The sequence below is a fragment of the Gigantopelta aegis genome, unplaced genomic scaffold (assembly GCF_016097555.1).
Source record: "Gigantopelta aegis isolate Gae_Host unplaced genomic scaffold, Gae_host_genome ctg1724_pilon_pilon:::debris, whole genome shotgun sequence".
Classification (NCBI taxonomy): Eukaryota; Metazoa; Mollusca; class Gastropoda; order Neomphalida; family Peltospiridae; genus Gigantopelta; species Gigantopelta aegis.
In genome coordinates this window covers 96098-119453 of record NW_024532781.1, presented here as the reverse complement: position 1 = coordinate 119453, position 23356 = coordinate 96098, and the positions used below count along the sequence as shown (strand labels likewise).

The window sequence follows — 23356 nt, the reverse complement described above, 5'->3', positions numbered from 1 at the left end:
TTTTAGTATATACTGATAAGGGTGTTCACTTGATTTCATCCTATCTTGTAGATCACGTCGTGTGCGGTGTTGAACGGTGATTGCACGACTGCCGACTGTACCGTGACTAATAGTTTCTGTGACAGCTCGATATGTCAGTGTAATGATACCTTCTATAAAAATGGAAGTCAGTGTGAACCAAGTAAGTCAGTTGTTAATATATATAAATGTTTTAATTTCAAGTATTTAATCGTGATATTTTATTTGTGTTGTTCCTACATTCTGCTGTTAAATGTTATACAGTTTAAAACCCCTGGCAAATTACATTTATAAATTTTGCCAACTTCTTTAATACACTTATGTTTTACTGCTCATTGGTTCTTTGAATTTGTAGGTGCTTGGTCTTGTATAGTAATAAGGAATTATGAAAAAAATTAGAAATAAATAATGGAATTCATCATCAATGTCACTTTTATCACATTAAGTACACACTCTGACTTCAAATAATATGTTATTCCACCTTCCAGTTTCGACAGATAAATAGTGATTTGACATTCTAAATTTTATAATTAATCTCCACAACCTTTTGGGAATTATATTTAAATATTTTTCAAAAAATAAGTTGTTCTTTAAAAAGTTGATAGGTTTTTCCTCTTGATGACATTGATATGCTATTGTTCCATATTTGTAAATATTGATCATTTTGCCTAATTTTAATTTGTTGTGAGAGCCAAGTTAATGATACAAAAGTATTTGATATCCAAACATCGCTAATTCCTAAATGCGCCAAATTATTTTTAATACTAATGAGCCAATAATAATTAATTCTATTTGTAACATGATCTGTCAACATAAATCTGTATAGAAGAAATAATGCGTGCCTAGTAGCTAACCATTCTTCTTTGAATATTTAATTCCACGGATACCTTCCCCAATTCTCTGTATAACATAAATAATGGTTGGACTTTTTTTTTTTGGCAATATGTGTGGAAAGAAATTTATTTGAACAGAATCACATACATGTACACGTATATCGTTTTTTCCATATCCCTAAACTTCGCAACTGTATAACAAGATTGGGAGAACCATTGATTCAAACATTTTAAGTTTACGCTATCGATAGATTATTGTCTTTAGATTTCTCCAATACAAAATACTTAGCTTTAGTTGCTTGTTGTTTTAATTGGACCTTGGTCGTTTTAAAATTATTTAATTTGCTAAAAGTGACCTCAATATATTTAAATTCCTTAACATTTTCAAGAACACATTTTCCAATTTTGAAAGTATATTTATAATCTCTGGCATTTCCACTGAAAATTAAAACTTTAGTTTTTCAAATATTTATCTTTAGTTTCCATTTGTTACAGTACTGATCAAATACGTTTAGTGTGTGTTGTAAATCAGCAGTATCATCTGCATAAAGTAAGCAAAGTAAGTGGATGCCGATGTCGAGTGGTTTTTTTTGGTTTTCATTGATGTGGGTAATTCCTTTACACCCAAGATTAATTAAATAGGAAAATAGGACCGGGAATACATTTTCACCCTGACGGACGTTGTTGCATGGGAGTAATAAAGATTTCTGAATTTTTTGGTATATATTAATGATTATATGCCTTGATACATTTGGTAGATAAGGTTTTAAAATTTACTGTTAATGCTGTAATCCAGTAGCTTATGCCATAAGTGTGCACGAGATAGCATATCAAAAGCTTTCTGGAAATCGACAAAAGTGCAGAATATTTTTTTTTTTTTTTTTTTCTTTTTTTTAAATATCTTTCAAAATATGTAATGTGAATATATGGTCTATTGTCAGGGCCGTAGCTAGCGGGGGGGAGGTGGGGGGGGGGGGGGGGCATTATAGGGGGGGTTTTAGGTATCTGCCAAACAAAAAATCCGGAAAGCATTATAGAAACTTAAAGAAAATTATCTTCTTAACCGTTTAAGGAGTTTTAGACTGTTAACTACTCAGTTGCCCCCCCCAACCTCACGTGGTGCAAAATCCTAGCTACGGCCAATACAGCCTGATTGTTACAGTAATATCGGTTTTCGTAAAACTGTGTCTGTGCTTCACTCATAATATAATTTTCTTCAATAAATTTTTTTAAGTGGTTATTCACTTTATTTATTTGCTATAGTTGTAAGTAATTTTTCGTGCTGGGGTTAGTTAAACAAATTCCGTCAACCATTTATGGGTCGGTAATTTCCAGGTAATGAACGGTTCCCTTTATTTTTATAAATTGGAATAATTGTACATTTAAGCCATTCGTCTGGGAAAACAGAATGATCTAGTATTGTATTAAACAATTTAACGTTGACTGGAATGAATAAGTCAGCAGTAGATTTAATATATTCATTAATTACTTGGTCGGGGCTGGCCGCTTTGGGGTTTTTTTTCTGGTTGCTTTATAGCCTTTTTTTTTTCGTCTTTGCTAAATTTTTGGTTTGTGATATCATTGTATTACCCCAGCAGGCACTCCTAATGGGGAAAATAAGAATCATATTTCTTATTGAGAAATTATCATGCATTGGTTTAACGAACACTACTATTGGACGATTTGATGCCAACAAACCAATCACCTTGTCAGTACTAAATATGACGTCATCACAATTGGGTTAAGCACACACAATGACGTCATGTAGTTCAAAGTGTTTGCGTTTATGTCTTTCTGGTTTTAGTGTTAAACTTGTAATGAAATGGTAGTTTAATGCAATTCTTTATAGATTTTTTTATTTTTTTTTACATAATATATAGAACTTTGGGTTTTGAAAATTATCTGTGAACCGTGAATAAAATACAAAGTTAAAGCAATACCCAGTCGCGGCAGAATAGTAAAGTAGTTTACGTCGTTTCTGTATACATGGACGTGTAGCTGATGTAAGCTTTTAAAAAAAAAAACCCAAATAACTGGGGTAATAAATAGAATAACAAACTTGGTACCAGTTATTATCAAATTTATGTCCCTCGTGAAAATTAGTTTTCACGATTGGGACATAAATTTGATAATGGTGCAATACCCTCTAAATAGACTAAAACTAACTGGTAACTCGTTTATTATCCTCTATGTATTTGTGATATTTACTTCGAAATTAATAATCAATTACTTCGTGTTTTATATTAAAATCTGGTACAGTATCATTTTGGTCACTCTTATTTAGATGATAGATAACTGAGAAAAAAAGTTATCCATTGGTGTATGTTTTTCTGGTGTTTTCGGTCCCTTAAATATTTATTTCTCGCTCTAGCCAGTGCACCACGACTGGTATATCAAAGGCCGTGGTATGTGCTATCCTGTGTGTGGGATGGTGCATATAAAAGATCCCTTGCTACTAATGGAAAAACGTAGCGGGTTTCATCTCTATGACTGTGTCAAAATGACCATATGTTTGACATCCAATAGCCAATGATTAATAAATCAATGTGATCTAATGGTGTCGTTAAACAAAACAAACTTCTTCCTTAAATATTTTATCAAATTCTTTTGGGTCATCGGAAGGTAGCTGTCGTATTTTCTTTTCCTTAATGAATTTACTTTTTGAAATGGCTTTTGCTATACGTTTAACTTTTTCGTAAGGTCGCTTACTATTTGACTGTTTGCCATGGCTGTTGAAACGCGTATGCACGTGACCAACAGTTATTGCAGCAGTCTAAAAATAGATGTTTCAATGTAGCAGCTTTTTGGTTGACACATGTTTGGATATCAACAGATTCTTTGTTTAAAATCTCTATATTTGAGAGATAACCAGACGAGCCAATTAATTACCCCTGTCTAGACACAAAAAGACATACCGGTATTTGTAATAATCTAATGCCCCTAAAATGGCAATGGACATGGTTTATAACTGTAAATAGTTCTGTAAAACTTTTGATTAAGTAGACTTTTCCATCTAAAACCACAGAACTGACCAAGTACGTAGTCCCAAAGAAATGAAAATGATCACTTGGGTATCGTGGGTTGACCAATAGGCCTAATAGCGTACATTTTCCCTTTGGATTATTTAACGGAGAAATATACTATAACCCTATTTCGTTCCGTCAATGCAACTTGAAATATATTTACTTGAATAGTTTATTATACTATCACGTCAAGCTATATTGTTACCTTTATTTAAATAGAGTAGGAAAAAAACCCACCACCTTACATTTTCGTCCTGGGGAGGGAAAGTGCCTCCCTACTACTACTACTACTACTACTACTACTACTACTACTACTACCAACAATAATAAACGGTGCATCTAATTGCTAATAACAATAGGTTAGCCACTAGTACCTGGTGCCGAATAGCAAATGTAGGCTAATTGCGGTTTATATATAAAATTTATTATTTCAAACACTAGTATAATAGTCAACATGGTCAGTGATGGACTATCATTGTCGTCTTATTCCGATTAAAGTATCCTCAACAGAAGCACCCATGTTGGTAAAGTAACTTCCTGTTCCAAACTCATTCCTTTCACTGTCCAGGACAGAACAGTTGGAACATGCCCAGGAGAGGTGAAAGGAACACACCCCAAGTCTGTGTGCACTCTGGGAAATTTGTCGTGACATAGGCCTTTCTGTGCTTCGAGCGACATCTACCGGTGACATCAGAATACTAACTTTCAAAATTATTTCAAGTAATTGGGTCACGGGGATTCCCATGGTATTTATCGATATAAAATCTGCTTTTTCACTCTATTTTATAAAAACATGATCTAAGTGTGTTACAGTTTTGTAGATTAACCAAAATTAGAAAAAATTTTTGCGGGCTGAAACTAGGGCGTGCGACATTAAAGTGTCAGTATGTGTTGGTGGTCCGAGTATGCATCTTTCCAACACATAAGGCTCATGTTTGAGTTTAGTCTACCTTTAAAGTGTCAGTATGTGTTGGTGGTCCGGGTATGCATCTTTCCAACACATAAGGCTCATGTTTGAGTTTACTCACCCTTTAAGGAACTGTGAAACTGAGGTCAAAAAGGTTATTTGTATTGTCAAGTGGTGTAATGATTTTGGGTGTATTAAGAGGAATGTGCCGTATGTACGTGTATATTGACAAATACTGTTGTGTGTCAGAATGGCGACCCCTCACCAAGAAACTTACGGTTACCTTTGATTTCAGCCTCTTGTTATTTGGTAAGCTGAAGATTGAGTTACTATCATTAGCTGGGACCGGCGTATTAAATGTTGAAAAACGCAATGTTATTTCGAAAAGGAACTTTATTACAAAATGGCGTGTTAAATGAAATGCATTTTAATCAATTGACTTAAATTAATGAAAAGTCATGCCAGAATTAAGCCTGCATGTTGAGTTACAAATGTAATCCATATATTTGGGACATATAATATTTCTCTCAAAGATGACGACCACACCCGTAATAAAGACCTACCAAAACATCAGGCTTTGTAAATATAAACAGATTCGAATAATCCCCCCCCCCCCCCCCCCGAAAAAAAGAAAGTAAAACAGAAGAAAAAACATTAGATGTGGGTGGGTGAGTGAATTGTAACATATCACTGCAATTCGTAGGCCTTTCCATTTCTTCTTTTTCTTTTTTTGATTAGGGGTCAATGGGTGGATGGCATCGATCCTATCAAACTTTTTTTCTGATACATTGGAACTGTTTTTTTTATTTACAACGCCCCTTGGCTCGACGTAAAAAACATTTTATTTTGTAAAATTACAAAACTACTATATTTTTATATGCAATTTATAAAACCATTAGTGATATTAATAAATAAAACAGCAATAGTCGCCCATAGTAGAGAATGTTGTGTGTTCCACAGAGTTTGAAATTATATCATTTGTTTTGCCCTCGTATACTGTATATTTGATTGACCTATTGTTAATCTGTATACTGATTGGTTATCAGGTTTTTTTTTTTTAATGAGCTTATTTTGCCAAATGTTTATTCGACTCCGAATTCTGCAGAGATACTGCCCTGGCAATGTATTACGGTTTTGTCTTTCAGATTTACTGTAGGTAGCCTACCACTGATATAGTTGTATCTTATCCAAAGTTTTTTTTAAATTTTATTTTATTATTATATTTTCCAAAATACTTTTATTTTAATTTTTACAAGCCAAACTGAAAGTATTAATACAAACTTTATTATTTGCTGGAATGGGGTATAACCCTTAAAGGGGAAGTAAACTCAAATATGAGCTGTATGTGTTGAAAAGATGCATACCCGGAACACCAACACATACTGACACTTTAAGAAATGAAAAACGCGTAGTTTTGGAGTTAGAAATAAAGAAACCCCCACATGATTATTCTTGTTAACTGGGGGAAGCCATTTTCTTTTGTTTTTGTTGCGTCCAGTATATTCTAGCTTGGGGAGAAGTGACGTCAGCTCCTACCAACTCCTATGCACAGTGTAAACAGTGTTCGCTTTCATCAACCTGACTTGTAAAGCAACATAACTGACTTGATAATATAATAAACTATTAACTAAATATATTTCAAGTTGCATTAATTCTAACGAAATGGGGTTATATTATTTTTTTCTCTTAAAAATCCAAAGAAAAGATGCATACAATTAGGCCGATTGGTATTCTGCGTTTGAGCAAAAACGACCACTCGTAATACCCAAGTGATAATGTTCTTTTCTTTGGGACTACGTAATTGGCCAGTTCTGTGATTTTAGATGGGAAAGTCTACTTAATCAAGAGTTTACGGAATGATTTAAAGAACGACGGTTGATAATGACCATTACCATTTTAAGAGTGGCAGGTATACCCCCAATACCCTGTGACGTTAAAACATACCACCTGTACTTAATTTTGTGTCTGGACGGCGGTAATTAATGGCTTGTCTACCTACCAAATATACACCTGCCAATCAGGAATCACAGGTGGAGGCCACTGAAAGTACCAGTATAGACCAATTAACTAAGAAAACACTCCGTTTATCATTTCAGTACATAGGGACCGGCCTCGGTGGCGCAGTGGTTAAGCCATCGGAATAGAGGCTGGTAGGTACAGGGTTTGCAGCCCAGTACCGGCTCCAACCCTGAGCGAGTTCTTAAGGGCTCAATAGGTAGGTGTAAGGCCACTACACCCTCTTCGCTCTCACTAACTAACCCACTGTCCTGGACAGACAGCCCAGATAGCTGAAGTGTGTACCCAGGACAGCGTGCTTAAAACTTAATTGGATATAAGCACGAAAATAAGTTGAAATGAAAGTACATAGCTTATTGAATGGACAAACCATGATACAGTTATTTCAACACTTTGGCAATGGTGGTTTATTTTATATTGTAAAGAAATATATACCTGGTACTTATTGCTGGCTTACTGGGATGGATATTATTACAGAACATTGACCAAAAATCAGGTACGTTTTTTTTTTTCAGTTTTAAGACTTAATTCCTAACGTTACGCGTTAAATATTATGTAACCACCGGCTCGCCAGAGGGAGTATTCACTGGGATGGTACAAAATTACCACAACCCACAATCGTCCCATCCCGTGCTCCGTCTGTATACACAGGAATGTAATCACGGTACTTGTCTTGAATTTCCATGAAAAATTGCTTGTACACAGCAGCATCTGTACGATCTTTCGATACAACCAAGGTGGTAAAACAAAGTATGAAGGAGTTTCCAAATTGTCAGTTAAATCAGTGTTAGAAAGTGACAAAAAACACTTAATGCGAAGACCAAATATATGGATAGCATTTCATATATTTGTTATCAAACACCACATTATGTGTAGGATGTGTTGGTAATGATCTAATCTTGGTAACATACTGCAGAGAAAGCTTGGCACGTGTAGCACCCAAACACGGTTCGTGTGCATCAACGTAGAAGCTCACTACAGGAGATGTTCTAAATGCACCAAGACAAAGTCTTAAGTCCTTGGTTGTGTATAGGATCTAGCATCTGCAAGTAAGACTTGCGTGCCGACCCATACACAGTGCATCCATAATCAAGTTTAGACCTCACAAGAGATCTATACAGACGAAGCATAACCTTTCGGTCTTCTCCCCATTCTGTATTACCAATAACTTTTAAAATATTAAGAGCTTTTAAGCCCTTCTTTTTTAACATATTTAAGATGGGGCACAAAAGATAGCTTCCTGTCAAAGATAACCCCCAGAAATGTGGTCTCCTCCACAAATGGAATTGGATTTTTGTCCAGAAACAAATGTGGATCTAAATGAAGACCTCTTTTCTGGCAGATATGCATACAAATCGTTTTTGCCTTTGATAATCTAAAGGCATTGCCAGTTGCCCATTGATGAAGTTTATTCAAACAAAGCTACAACTTATGTTCAATGATACTCATACTGGACGATCTATAGCAAATCTGAAAATCATCGACATATAACGAGCAATCCACACCAGGTGTTAAACACTGGGTGATGCTGTTAATCTTCACAGAAAATATAGTTACAGACAGGATGCTACCTTGAGGCACACCCATCTCTTGTGGGTGAATGTCGGACAAAGTCAACCCCACCCAGACTTTAAAAGATCTATCTTTTAAAAATTGAGAAAGAAAAACAGGAAGTCGACCTCTTAGGCCCATGCCATGGAGGTTGTGTAACATCCCATACTTCCACGTGGTATCGTAAGCTTTCTCCAAATAAAACCCCCCACTGAAACCAAGTGCTGATTATGGGTGAAAGCTTCCCTACAAAATGTTTCAAATCTAACAAGATATTCAACCGTGCTACAATGTAAGTCTAGATCTGAACAACCCACATTGCACGTTAATAAGCAATTTGTGGGATTCAAGATACCAGACAAGTTGATCATTCGTTCCATGTTTTTACAAATGCAACTTGTCAAAGCGATAGGGCGATAACTAGACTTGGGAATAGAAATAATAATTGCTTTCCTCCAATCAGAAGGAAAGTCACCAGAAATCCAGATATTACTAAAAATATTCAAAAGAACCATCAAAGATGATTCAAGTAAATGTTTTAATAACTGATAATGAATTTCATATGGCCCTACTGATGTATCATGGGCTCTATGAAGAAAACATCTGTACTGAAAGGAGAAGATGTATTATGAGAAAAGTTGTCTGCCAATACACTGACAATGTCACAATGAGACGTGACATGTGTCATTGACAGGCAAATGATGAACTGTATTACTGGATTCTTTACCTTTGATTTAACAGATCCTATTCCAGACAGATTTCACTGATGTTTGTGAATTCAACTTGGAGACAAAAGTTCTCCAAGATGATTTCTTACTCTGTCTAATCTCTCTGCGAGCCTTAGCCCTAGCAATACGAAATTCATCCAGGTTGTCTGCTGTAGGTTCACGTTTGAACCGCTCAAGCAACCTATTTCGCTCTTTGAATGCATCTTTGCACATATCATTAAACCATGGTTTATTGAAACGCTTTGCCACTGCCGAAGTCTTAGGAATAGTTTCATCTGCAATGTCCTTCAAGATGGAAGTGAACAAAGATATGGAATCATCAGCATGTGCAATGGCAAATTGTTGCAGATGAATGCTGCACAGATGCTGAGACTGACCCCAATTCGCCCTCGTCAACTTCCATGTTTGAACCCTTTCAAGCGATGGAGGTCCATCATTCTCCAAAATAACAAGGGTCTGAACCAACTTTCCAGGAAAAATCAAGAAAAAGTGAAGGACTACAAAGGGTTAAGTCTATAGAAGTGAAAGAACCATTTGCAGAATGAAAATATGTACGACTTTTATCATTAAATAAAAGCAAGTAATATTTTGAGAATTAAGTCTTCCAATTGTTTACCTCTAATATTTACATCCTCAAATCCCCACAAAGTGTGGTGACCATTAAAATCTCCAATAATAATAAAGGGAGTAGGGAGCTGGTCAATAAGATCTTGAAGATCCCTTGGATTAAAGGCATACTGTCACAGATTTAAGGACCTTATTTCTCTAAAAATAGATAATAAATAAAAATTACATTAATTGTTGGAAACCAAATCTAGCTATCGCATCACCTTAACTAATCCATGATAGAGTGAAATTCATGTCATCCCTCTCGGCAAATTTAGTTCTTGAATTATGGACCATTGCCATAATTCAATTATTTTTACAAAATGTCATTAATACATGGAGTATGGTGGTTATGAAGATGGTTGAATATAGTACATTTAGGGTTAAATCAAATTATATTTGTTCAGGTAATACTTTGTTAGACCATTAAATAGGTCAGTGGTCTGTGACAATATGCCTTTAAAATTAAAATGATTACAAGGAGGTAAATAAACTGTAATAGTTTTATGAGCCGTGACATTTACAGCCACAACTTATAAATTAGTATTTAATGTCACTAAACTCTGAAGAATGTTTTCATTAACAATAATGGAAACACCCCTAGATGCTCTTTTTTCTGTTTCTTGAAACTTGTGATAATGGTAATATGATCCGTGTCCTTCGATCAAGAAAGTTTCCTGAAAGACACACTGAAAGAGGATTATGTTTTTGAATTAAAAGATTTAATTCATCAAAATTGGGCCTAAGCCCACAGCAGTTCCACTGTATGACTGAATTAGTCATCAGGAGGAAGTACAGGAGTTAGCACTACTTTTTCCTTTGATGTTGGTCGTGAACGACGTTGAGATGAAACATCCATCTCGTCAACAAGCAAAACATCAAAGGAATTGCTAACTGGAACAGGTCGCATTTCAATCTTTTTCAACCCCCCCCCCCCGAAGAAAGATGAAACTTTGTGTTTTCCTTGCTGAGAAAGACTGGTAGGGCCTGACACCACGACAGTCGATCTATCTGCAGGATGTTGTAAATCCAAAGACACTTGGGTCATTGTGGTAGTTGTTGTGTTTTTTAAAAGCTTCTTGTTTTTGAGCTGCCTTGTCAGCTTGTTTTGCAGCGTTTTCAACATCTGAAAGCTTTTTATATTTTGCTTCATCATATCACCACGTTAGGTCAGTATTGATAGCAACACATCGTGTGGAGACCTTGACTGCTGCAGCATAGGACTTCTCCTACTACGACAGACACTTCTGTCTCCACCAATTTCCTAGCCTCAGGAAATGACAAGTGTTTCTCAACTTTAACCTGTTGTACCTTTTTTTCCAATTTCCATTTTGCACATCCTCGCAAATATGCAAAATGATTTCCCTTACAGTTTACACAGACAATGTCCTAATTGGTACATGTCTTACTGTCGTAGTCAAATTCACCACAATGAGCACATGTCAACTTGTTTCGACACGTAGTTTGGCCATGACATTTGAAACATCGTAATGGATTTGGTATAAAAGGAACAACAGGTATAGACAGATATCCAGCCTTTACAGACTCTGGAAGGGTAGGTTTGTCAAATGTTAAAATCAAGTATTCCTCGGAATTAGTTCATTATTCCGACGAATCTTGGTTCTTTGCACTAAAGTCACGCCCTGTGGTGACCAATTTTGAGTGATTTCATCTTCAATAACCCTTTCCAAATCTTTTGACCTAATGGAAATGGGAAATGGTTTATTTAACGACGCACTCAACACATTTTATTTATGGTTATATGGCGTCGGGGATCGACCTAATGACTCCCTTACAAGAGTTTAAGGAAGACTGTGGCGACACATTGATTGGTATATTACACAAAACGTTCAACTTAAGAAGACATCGAGAGTGAGTCCAAGTCGAACATTCTACCAGCAATGAACCATTGTTCAATTTTTTAACACTCTTTGACAAACAGTAAACGGTGACAGTTTGCTCAAGGCTCCATCAATAGATGAACTAATGACCAGAAACCTTGGCCAGGATTCAGAAGTGATAACTTTTGAAATTTTTTCTACTAGTCCTAGATTCCTCATCAGATGATGAAGAATCCGCATCCTCGGTGTGGACCCTTTTCAGGGTCCCATCAAGAGTTTGATATAGGTTTGTAGCCATAAGTAGGGCAAATACATCATCATGCCCCCCCACGGAGTCCAACAAGGGGACATGAAGCTGCGGATAACCACCAGATAATCATGCCAGGGATACATTGTTGATATTATATACTCAGGCAATAAGAAAGAATAAATCACCTGATTGACCCTAGCCACCGCCCCAAGAGCAACAAATACAAATGGTTATTCAAACAATGTGGCCTCAGATTAGTTATCTGCCCATTTGGTTGTCCAAAATCCGGAAATTTGACCGCGCAAGTAGTCTGCTGTTTGACTGTGATTATTTCATGGCAGACAGCTATGAATTGGCAACTATTTGACTGAAGTGACAGGGGAGAGCATGTAGTTTGTAAACATGTGTAACTTGTTGACATTAAAGACTTGTTTGTGGTAATTCCGGCCCATGCAAAAGTAGTGCTTTTTGTGTAAAATGGGTGTACTCCAGCCTGGTTTAGAGGGTGTGTTTGTTTAAACCAATATGCTGGGAGAAAGAGCTGGACAACAGGGGTTGTCCTTTTCAGGGTATGTGTTCCCCAGGCAGGCAAAGGTACATACAAAAATCCACGGGCCTGCTGATATTAATAAAAATGATATAGCTACTAAGGCTATATAGAAACATATAGCGAAATTAATTGTGGTCTGAGGCCATATTTGTTCTTGGCAAATGTAACAAAGCAATTGGTTGTATGCTCTCGAGCTTGGCGTGACCAGCCGATTGATCAGGTCAGGCTTTCTAACCACCTGTCTATATGAATTCCGGGCCAAAGTGATGTATTGCCAGAAATCATACTCGTAGGTATGCCCCAATCACCAGAATCCCATCATCCATCTTCACGGGTTTCACCTCACGGCAAACAAGGCGCCCCAAAAGGGGAGTTGTACTGTATTAGCCATTATCAAGGAGAATGTTTCACCTCTGCACCACGGTGAGGTTACAGTACTTGCAGGGGATTTTTGTTCTTATGTCAAATCAAACAGGAATTATTTACAAAAAAACAATATTCATAAATATCAACACATTAATACATGGCTATCTCAACGTAACACTACAAAAAACCAGTCTCATCTGCAAAGCTATATTCACAATTTCATTGGTAAAAGCAAACGTTTTGACTGATAAAACTGTTCACCTTCTCTTTTATTCTTCTTGTTTCTCTTTTCTAATATATATACAAATATTTATCTGTTGACAGATGAAATATACAATAGTTTTACATTCTTCAACACTAAATGCATATCTTGTACTTTCCAAAATCACCAGTTAATATTTCAATTGTATAATGTGGGGAAAGGTCTTTATATAGGCTATATATAAACCAATCCCATCTGTTAATATAAACAGAAATAAATATTGTTTGAAAAAAATAATTGAGACTGAGGACTAGATATAATGGCTATTTGCTTTTTCCATTAATGCACCAACTGAGACTGGAACCTACCTTCTGTTTTAAATGATTGTAAGTTTCAGTTTAAATCAGCAGATACAAACGGTAAGACATGGTACAGTAGCAGATCTTTGAATAGGCTCATTATGGATGATTATATTTATTTTATTTCAGTTATCAGCCTACAGGTTACCGATCTGAGACTGCAATCGTCTACACTCAACTCGTTAACAGTAAACTGGAATCCACCATCGGATACAACACCAGATTATAAATATGTTGTGACATGGACACCTGATCCTGGCAGTGCTGATGTAACCAAGGGAACCAACATGAAGGAAATCACTGGTCTTCAGTCTGGAACAGAGTATTCCATAACTGTGACAACACACCTCACTTACAGGACACAACAGACGGCACCACCTCTGTTTACAGCGAAAACAAGTAGGTTAATGGTGTCGCTAATCGCATGTTACAGTGAAGTACTCTTATAACGAACTGTAAGGGAGCAGGAACACTGGCTTGTTATAACAGTAGTTCGTTGTACATATTTACAGAAGTTAGCCATGTTCAATAAGGAAGTCGGCCATTTTGGATTTTTCAAATTTAAACACGATAAAGACAAGAATTAGTGGGGTGGGTTTTTTAATATTTTATTTATTATCACCAATAGAAGCAATTATGCAAATAAATACAGCATGTTGAATCAAATGAGTGTGCTTATTTTTGTTTGCTTATTGAGTGTTAATTTGGTCTCAGTCCTGCAAGCTATAGCATGTCGACAATCGAATGAAACAAGCATCAAACGTGATGATTTGCTGTCTGTCACGATTGCGCATCTACCAAATACTGTTCATCATGCCTGCAAGCTATAGCATGTCGACAATCGAATGAAACAAGCATCAAACGTGATGATTTGCTGTCTGTCATGATTGCGCATCTACCAAATACTGTTCATCATGCCTGCAAGCTATAGCATGTCGACAATCGAATGAAACAAGCATCAAACGTGATGATTTGCTGTCTGTCACGATTGCGCATCTACCAAATACTGTTCATCATGCCTGCAAGCTATAGCATGTCGACAATCGAATGAAACAAGCATCAAACGTGATGATTTGCTGTCTGTCACGATTGCGCATCTACCAAATACTGTTCATCATGCCTGCAAGCTATAGCATGTCGACAATCGAATGAAACAAGCATCAAACGTGATGATTTGCTGTCTGTCACGATTGCGCATCTACCAAATACTGTTCATCATGCCTGCAAGCTATAGCATGTCGACAATCGAATGAAACAAGCATCAAACGTGATGATTTGCTGTCTGTCACGATTGCGCATCTACCAAATACTGTTCATCATGCCTGCAAGCTATAGCATGTCGACAATCGAATGAAACAAGCATCAAACGTGATGATTTGCTGTCTGTCACGATTGCGCATCTACCAAATACTGTTCATCATGCCTGCAAGCTATAGCATGTCGACAATCGAATGAAACAAGCATCAAACGTGATGATTTGCTGTCTGTCACGATTGCGCATCTACCAAATACTGTTCATCATGCCTGCAAGCTATAGCATGTCGACAATCGAATGAAACAAGCATCAAACGTGATGATTTGCTGTCTGTCACGATTGCGCATCTACCAAATACTGTTCATCATGCCTGCAAGCTATAGCATGTCGACAATCGAATGAAACAAGCATCAAACGTGATGATTTGCTGTCTGTCACGATTGCGCATCTACCAAATACTGTTCATCATGCCTGCAAGCTATAGCATGTCGACAATCGAATGAAACAAGCATCAAACGTGATGATTTGCTGTCTGTCACGATTGCGCATCTACCAAATACTGTTCATCATGCCTGCAAGCTATAGCATGTCGACAATCGAATGAAACAAGCATCAAACGTGATGATTTGCTGTCTGTCACGATTGCGCATCTACCAAATACTGTTCATCATGCCTGCAAGCTATAGCATGTCGACAATCGAATGAAACAAGCATCAAACGTGATGATTTGCTGTCTGTCACGATTGCGCATCTACCAAATACTGTTCATCATGCCTGCAAGCTATAGCATGTCGACAATCGAATGAAACAAGCATCAAACGTGATGATTTGCTGTCTGTCACGATTGCGCATCTACCAAATACTGTTCATCATGCCTGCAAGCTATAGCATGTCGACAATCGAATGAAACAAGCATCAAACGTGATGATTTGCTGTCTGTCACGATTGCGCATCTACCAAATACTGTTCATCATGCCTGCAAGCTATAGCATGTCGACAATCGAATGAAACAAGCATCAAACGTGATGATTTGCTGTCTGTCATGATTGCGCATCTACCAAATACTGTTCATCATTTCATAATATTTGTGTTACCTACCTTCAAACAAAATATCCAATTATTTAACCCTAATTAAAATGCACATACACTTTTATAATAGAATTAGTTGCTAGCAATATCAGAGGTCAGGTGCCGGGTCGGTGTGCGTCAAACGTAATTGGATATATGCATGTTAAACAAATTCCCCCTTTACCAATTACCATGGCCTTATGATTCAGATGAGGTCTTTTAATAAAGTAGTAAACTAGTATGAAATCCATTATTTTAGTTAGTTTAAATTTTAGTGATTTTCCTAAACACACACACACACACACACACACACACATACACACATTGACACATACACGCGCACGCACGCACACACACACACTGACACACGCGCACATATAGTCGAGTACTTAAATTTATGGATGTAAAAGATAAGTTCGTATTATATGATTAGGTGCATTATATTTTAATTGTGTTCTTAAATTCGTTGACTGCCCTAGCCCATGGAGTACATGAAAATTTGACTACCACAGACAAACGTGAGTGCACAGTATGCATAAACCTCAATTTGAAATACTTTGGCATCTTAATTTTATGTTGATAAATATGTACACAAATATTTACATGCATTAGCAGATTTATAGTTTGTAAACTATGTATATAGGCTTTGGAACCACAGTGCTATCTGCTTTAGACTTCAAGATTTTCATTGAAAACATTTACATGTAGTGGCCATCTTTAAAATATAAAATCCAATATGGCGAACATATTACCTATTTTGTATATTAGACCGGCTTCAGAATTACCTAAGTGCCTCCCGGAGAGGACATTATGTAGACCTACTTTTTTTGTATTCCTCATCATATATGTTAAGAAAAACGTTTGGGTAAATGGGTTTCTGGTGGTGGGTGTGGCAAATATGGGGTTCAAAGTAGGGCCTCCCTTCCCAAAACAGGGTCAGCTACTAATCGCACTACTGGGAGAGCAAATAACTGGGAGAACCTTTCAAATGCTGATAGATACACGAAACGTGGCACATATCATCTCTATGGGGCATTTGGCACATCCAATCAATGAACCACTTGAAATTTCAATATGACTGCCATTTTTCAAGATGGCCACCACACTGTCCTACAAATGTTCATTATTTAGATGTATTTTAATAGAGGTTTTCGATATTAGTCATTTTATATTATTTTATGTTTAAAACATGTTGAACCTAACGTCTGATTTTAGAAAAAGGCCTCTGATGGTGAGAGTGGCAAATATTGGGGGTCAGTGTATGGCAACCTCCCCAAAACATGGGCACCTACTACTAGGCCTATTGGCATAGCAGATAACAGAAATAACATTTCAAATGGTGATACAAGCATGAAACTTTGCACAGATGGTCTCTTATGTATATATATATATATTTCTTTTCTTTTTTAAATCTACTCTATTGTGAATCAATGTAATTTGGTGGTGGTGGTGGTTGTGTCACATTTGTAGATTTTGCTTCTGTTCAAGTTAAAGGACTTCCCTTTTTACATCTACAAGTAGTTTCATGCTATTCTAGTTCTTCAGATTACAGTATGTGTGTGTGCGCGTGCACGCGCGTGCGTATGTATACAATCTACTTCAGCAATTACCTACAATAAAATGAATGGTCATCTGCCATATCTGATACTTGTTTTCCTTTCTGAAAACACTGTTTGACATGGAGAGTAATATAGCATTTAACCATCTCATTCATACATTTTCCTTGATTATGCTACGTAAGTGCATATATACAAGTGGTAATTTAACCCGGGTTAAAAGCAACTTAGGGTAAATATGTGTATTCATCCATGAGCCAGACCAAAAATGGTACCATCTGAGGGCACCAAACAAAACTGTTATAATTGTTTTAGTTATAGGGTAGCGTTACCTAGTTATCACACTTTTTAACATTTATTATTCAGGTGGTTGAAAGATCTGAGAAATCCGTGTTTTAATGTTTACTAAATGACTTATAAACCTTGTAGATCGGTACCCACAATGTTCTTTGCAGTTTTTGCATCTGTTGTAAGTGTTGATTAAGCATTCGAGATGTGTAACGTGGTATCCTTGAAGATTTTAAAATATTGAAGGTGGCGTCCAAGATGGCTATAAAAACAGAACTGGAAACATTTCCAATACTTTATCAATAATGACGAAACTTGATATTCATAACAAAAGTCACATCCGACGTAGATGGCTTCCGAATCTGTCCTGCATCAAAGGTAGGTTCATATTGGCAACGATAACAGATCGATCTCCCGTAGTTACTTCAGATTTTCACACCATCCAGTCCTTCGTCATTGCCATGACGCTAGCTAGTTGTGGTTCACATCTCGTGAAGTCGGTCACCTCGAGCCTTCCATATTAATCAAACATAAAACCTATAACAAATGGGTTAACATAAACATGGTACTTATTATCCCATGGTCGCACCTTATGTGTCGACGGAAACAAGACCCTTACATCAACAGTCATAGACTGTTCTCCAAAAGTGCACCTCAAATTGAAATGTCACATTTCACCAATAACTCTAGTCTCTACATGCTAATCTCCTCGTGCACACACAAACTATTCAATAGGTTCCCATATGGCTAGCTCTATCGCTACCCCAAAATATCCACAATCTAACAATAATCAAGTGGTACCCAAAACCCGTAACACTAAATCGGTACATTCACATTTCCAAAACATTCTAATAATCATTAATTTATAATACTTAATATTCGAGCTTACAAAATAAGTGACCAAATATACAGTGTTTGAAATTAATAATGTACAATATATTCCAAAAACATATGCACCATTACTATTAATAATTACAACATTGTTCTACTTTCAGTGTGTTGCAGTTCTGACAATGTTATATATTTTGAAATGTATTTTAACCAAAATATAATATATATTTATAAAATCCAATACTCACCCCAGCTGTCCACACCACATTCCTACATCTTTGCAGTATAAATGTCAGCATACCGAGATGTGTAAAGCTTGTAGCTAACTCTGGGTCCAACTGCCAGATTATCAAGAGAATGCTGTTTGTATTAAGTAACAGCACGGACTGCACACATAGTGCATGTAATGCACGTGTAGATCAAAGCAAAACAACCACACAACCTTGGTATTATACTGCGCACAAAACTATCTGCACCACTGTGAGTAAAATGTATATGCAATATTTTAATAAAATTTGGTTGTGACAGATGGCTGTTGGAGTTAGTCCTTTCAGTTGGATATACTTGATGACAGCGCAGAAGCCAGTTTTGTCCATTTTGTTAACAACAGAGAATATCTAGTCACTTTGATGACTGTAGAGATATGCTACACAATTATGTGTTTGGTTCAAATGCAGCATATCAAACATAAAACATATTGTATTTAATACATGCAAAATGTTATGAGTGTACAATAGATCATTCGTAATTAATACCATAACCTTTCGGCCACCCTTTGTATAAACACTAGTAACTGGTCACTTGCGTGCATATGCCCATTTATCACAGCAATGTTGGCATTTTGAACTATCTGATCCATATCAAGCAATTTATATGTAAATTGTTGGGGAAAAGAATTGTTTTGTCCTTAAAACATAGCAGTTGGTTTCAGAATGAACAAATACAGTGGTCATTTCTTTGTTTTTGCAATCATTTCGGAATCTTGGATTCATGCAGTGATAAAATATATCTGTATTACAAAGTGATGACTAGAATTGAAGTGCATTCCGTATAAATAAAAAAAAAACTTTATTTGAAGTATAAATTATTCATTGGGGAATATATGTAGAATGTAAGATATGACCACTTAATCTTGGCTGCCATTTTCATGACCATCTTGGATTGAAATTATAATGCAATATGTCAGTTAGCAAGATATTGCTATAATCCTGGGTCCATACAAGTCATTCAATAACATAAAACTATCTTCCCAGTTAATGTAAAATGTGGTAAATTACGATTTCCTTGTTATAAATTACGATTTGCTTATATATTGGCGGCAATCTTGGATTACAATGATGTTGAAATGCCTTAATTAGCTGGGGATAGTTCAAAATGAATTCCTTGTGAATGTTGATAAGTACATTTCATGTTTTGTGATTAAAACCATCTATATAGTGACAAACAGATTAATACAGAGAAACGTTATTAAAACTTTAGAAAAATACTCCCACTCTATTAAAACTCATTTTCTGACCTTAAGCTACTCCGCAGAAAAGTCCATTATGCTGTTTTGAGATCCAGATACATACCCCTATCAAGGAAACATAGTTACGTTTGGTGTCCTCGGATGGTACCAATTGGTCAAATATGGGGCCATGGACTAATGGACTATAATCTAGCAGAAGTCATATTGATATAGATCAGTTTATTAACAATCTTATTTGCCCCCATCTTTTTTCTCCAGCTGTATATTTAAAATTTTTAGTTTTGTACACACACACACACACACACACACACACACACACACTTTAAAAAAGTAGGGGAACCCAAAATATTAATGTTAATATCAACTATTAGACCGAACATACATTTTGACCACAGACATCCTAGTAAGGTATGTTCAGGTCTGTTTATCAACACACCGAAACACATTCCATAGTTTTCACGTGCAGCACACAGTTGCCCCGTACACAATGCGTGGGGTGTCATTCTTGATTTTGACCATTTCCAGAAAGGTCGATTAATCACTGTGGAACATTATTTCGGTCAATCATTTTCATCAGTTGTTATTGTTTTGTTTTTAGTCATTTTTATTATTTGAATTTGCAATTTACTGATAAAAATGTCAACTTTCAAATTTCACTTCTGACCCCAATCGTGGTCATAAAACCTACTGTAATACTGAACTACCGGTTCTAATATTTGCCCAGTAAATTCACTATTGTCATATAACCATTCCCCACAGCTAATATACCTTACAATTTTGGCAATTGTTAATTGTTATTAGAGTTCCCCTACTTTTTTGAAGAGTATATAACCATTATTTACTCAGGTATGTTTTTGTGTTATATTAATAAATATACCATGTTAAACCCTATTATTAAAACATTTGTATGTGTGTTCGATGACGTAACACTATGTTCTAGTAGACCTTGACATGAAAATAACTGAGGGGAGTTATTAATTGGTCCCCTAACTTAGATTATGGGGTGGGGTGGGGGCAATTAAAAATATTACCATATTGATACTACCGAGGTATATAAATTCATATGCCAAAGGGAGCTATATATTATTCTCCTTGAACTAATTTCAGTGGAATGATGGGTAACTGGAGAGATATATAGCTCCCCTTAGATGACAAGGTCTGAGGTTGGCTATATTTTATGATTGCAATCTTCTTTGTGGCTGCATTCCACCATAAAGGAAGAGCAACGTCATGAGATAATTTCGCAATCTGTAAAAACAAAATCATTTCATTATTTCAAGAAACTGTTGGATTTTTTTTAAGAACAAAAGAATGTATTCAGTGGAACATTTTCACTGTTGCCATTACATCTATATAGTAAGAATGCCAATAATAATACTGTAATTTAAAGCTGTAAATTAATAATTTTGCAATTGTTTAATTATTACATACTATTTGGAAATAAAATATTTATGTTAAATCATAAAAATAATTCTCTTATATCATGTATACAAATTTTATTATTATACATACAAATTATATATTTTGTAGCCCACATCATAATAATTATTATAATATTAATAATTATCTTATCATTTCCAAATTGTTAAAATTTATAATTAATATTACCAGAAAATTACATCAACAAAATTGATATTCCGCCCAACCTGCCTCTAATCAGGTCCCCTCGATATACAAGCTATACCGAAACACATCGGTACTAATTATAGATTATACTATAGATACTATAGATTATAGATTCCCTTTGTTCGTTTTTCTTATATGACAACCCAAGATGTTATAATTCTCATAAGACATGCTGCAACTATGTGTTAGCTACAGAAAATACATGACAATATGCAAGGCATGCAAAAAGTTAATATGATAACTTTATTCTATGTAAAACAGTAATCACTAAGGCTTTGCTTCACCTCCAAAGACCCGGATGATCGGTAACTAGGCCGTGCGACGTCACCCGGGTTCCAAGAATAGTCCACTTTGGAGTTCTGGTTATTTGTTGTTTAGTGCAATGCATTCTGGGAGAGGTTACGGGTCAATGTTGCATACATTTGACAGGTTAAATGGAGTAGGCCTGAACGTCATTTATTTCCTGGTTCGAATTCTGTTTTCAAATGTCCGAACAAACTGAGAAAATAGATGTCATCTTGTAATTTCATCCGGGCATCATGTCACATGAAACTGCCTGATGTACTTTAATAAAGGGTAATTATTTTTGTAATAGTTTACCGATGTTGATCATCATATGAAAACCAGTAGTGACAAAAAATTAAAATGTGTTAACCCTTTATAATTGGTACATAAAATGGACGCCATCTTGGATTTGATCTAATTGCTTCATCACATGAATTTTGTCTATAGACAACAGTAAAGGGTAATTACTTCTATAACTTGTTGCAAATTTTCATTATCATAGAAAGAATACAAATGACTAACAACTTAAATTTGCTATCCCTACCCCTTATATTAGTGAGTTTTGGATAAGTCTGGCAGCCATGATTTCAAAGTACTGGACCCCTGCACGTGCTGTAACCTCACTGTGGTGCAGGGGTGTAACATTCTCTTTGAGAATGGCCAATACAGCACAAATCCCCTTGTTTTGTTCGAGATATAATTGAAATTTTGAGTAAAAGTCAGTATCTATCTGTGATATTTGTATTTTTGCACAGTTCTTTACACTGTTTTTATTTAAATTTAGAATTTTTACATTGATGTTCATCATCACTTTATTTGTTTCTATTACCATAGTTTGACACTCAATAGCCGATGTATGTTTCGTGCTAGGGTGTCGTTAAACATTCATTCATTCATTCATTCATTCATTCAAAGTACGGGGATAACATTATCCATGGGCATTTTATTTTCTGAAACATTATGGGCTACACTGACTAAAAATATAATAAACATTTCTTCTTTACTTTTTTTTATATACAAATTTTCTTTAGCAATCAGTGTACAAACAAAAAATATACTTTATTACATTTTTTTCACTTCGTATTTTCTCAAATATTTTTAAATGCTATAAAATATACATCAGAATATTCAGAATGCAATACTGGATAATATTCAATCAACTAATTTGCCTAACCACAGCCATTTTCCAAGAAGAATCTAACATCTGATAAATGTCAATATATAAACAAAATTACCACCATTTTGAAAAATGGCTGCCATTTTCATATTTAGCTCGGCTTCTGAAATGTCCATCAGATATTTTCATACAGTTCAAACATCAGGCTAATTGAAGATCATAGTGGCTTTTATTCCCTCGATTTGGTAGTCAAACCTAAAAATTCAAGTTCTAGCTAATGGAATACAAATGGTTAAACACAACATAGTTATCTCCTAATTAACTCCAGTCAGTGAATCATATGCTAAGGTCGACGACAGTCACTCTTCGCACCCTTGTTTTGGCTTCGTACACAATATTCATAACATATCTTACGGTAATTTCATTTGAAATCCATATTTCTTAAAACGTACAATTTGTTAATCACAAGATTTTCTTCAAACACACTCCGGTGCATTAATAATGTTTAAAAAAAAAAATTAAAAAAATAAAAAAATAATTCAATAGCAAACCTCGGCCCTCACAAAATGTATTTTATGCCTCGGGTTGGAATTGCCTTATTTATACCTCACA

At 35.7% G+C, this 23356-nt stretch overlaps 1 protein-coding gene across 1 annotated transcript in view; it reads left to right on the top strand.

The window, feature by feature from the left end:
- Positions 1-51: 51 nt before the first annotated feature.
- The window catches only part of LOC121391114 (receptor-type tyrosine-protein phosphatase eta-like), a gene marked incomplete at both ends in the record, with an annotated part of 92024 nt that continues 68719 nt past the window's right edge, over positions 52-23356 (top strand). Inside the window, 2 exons of the mRNA XM_041522851.1 lie at positions 52-181; positions 13380-13649. Coding sequence (XP_041378785.1) covers positions 52-181; positions 13380-13649 — 400 coding nt within the window. The remainder of the gene's footprint in view (positions 182-13379; positions 13650-23356) is intronic.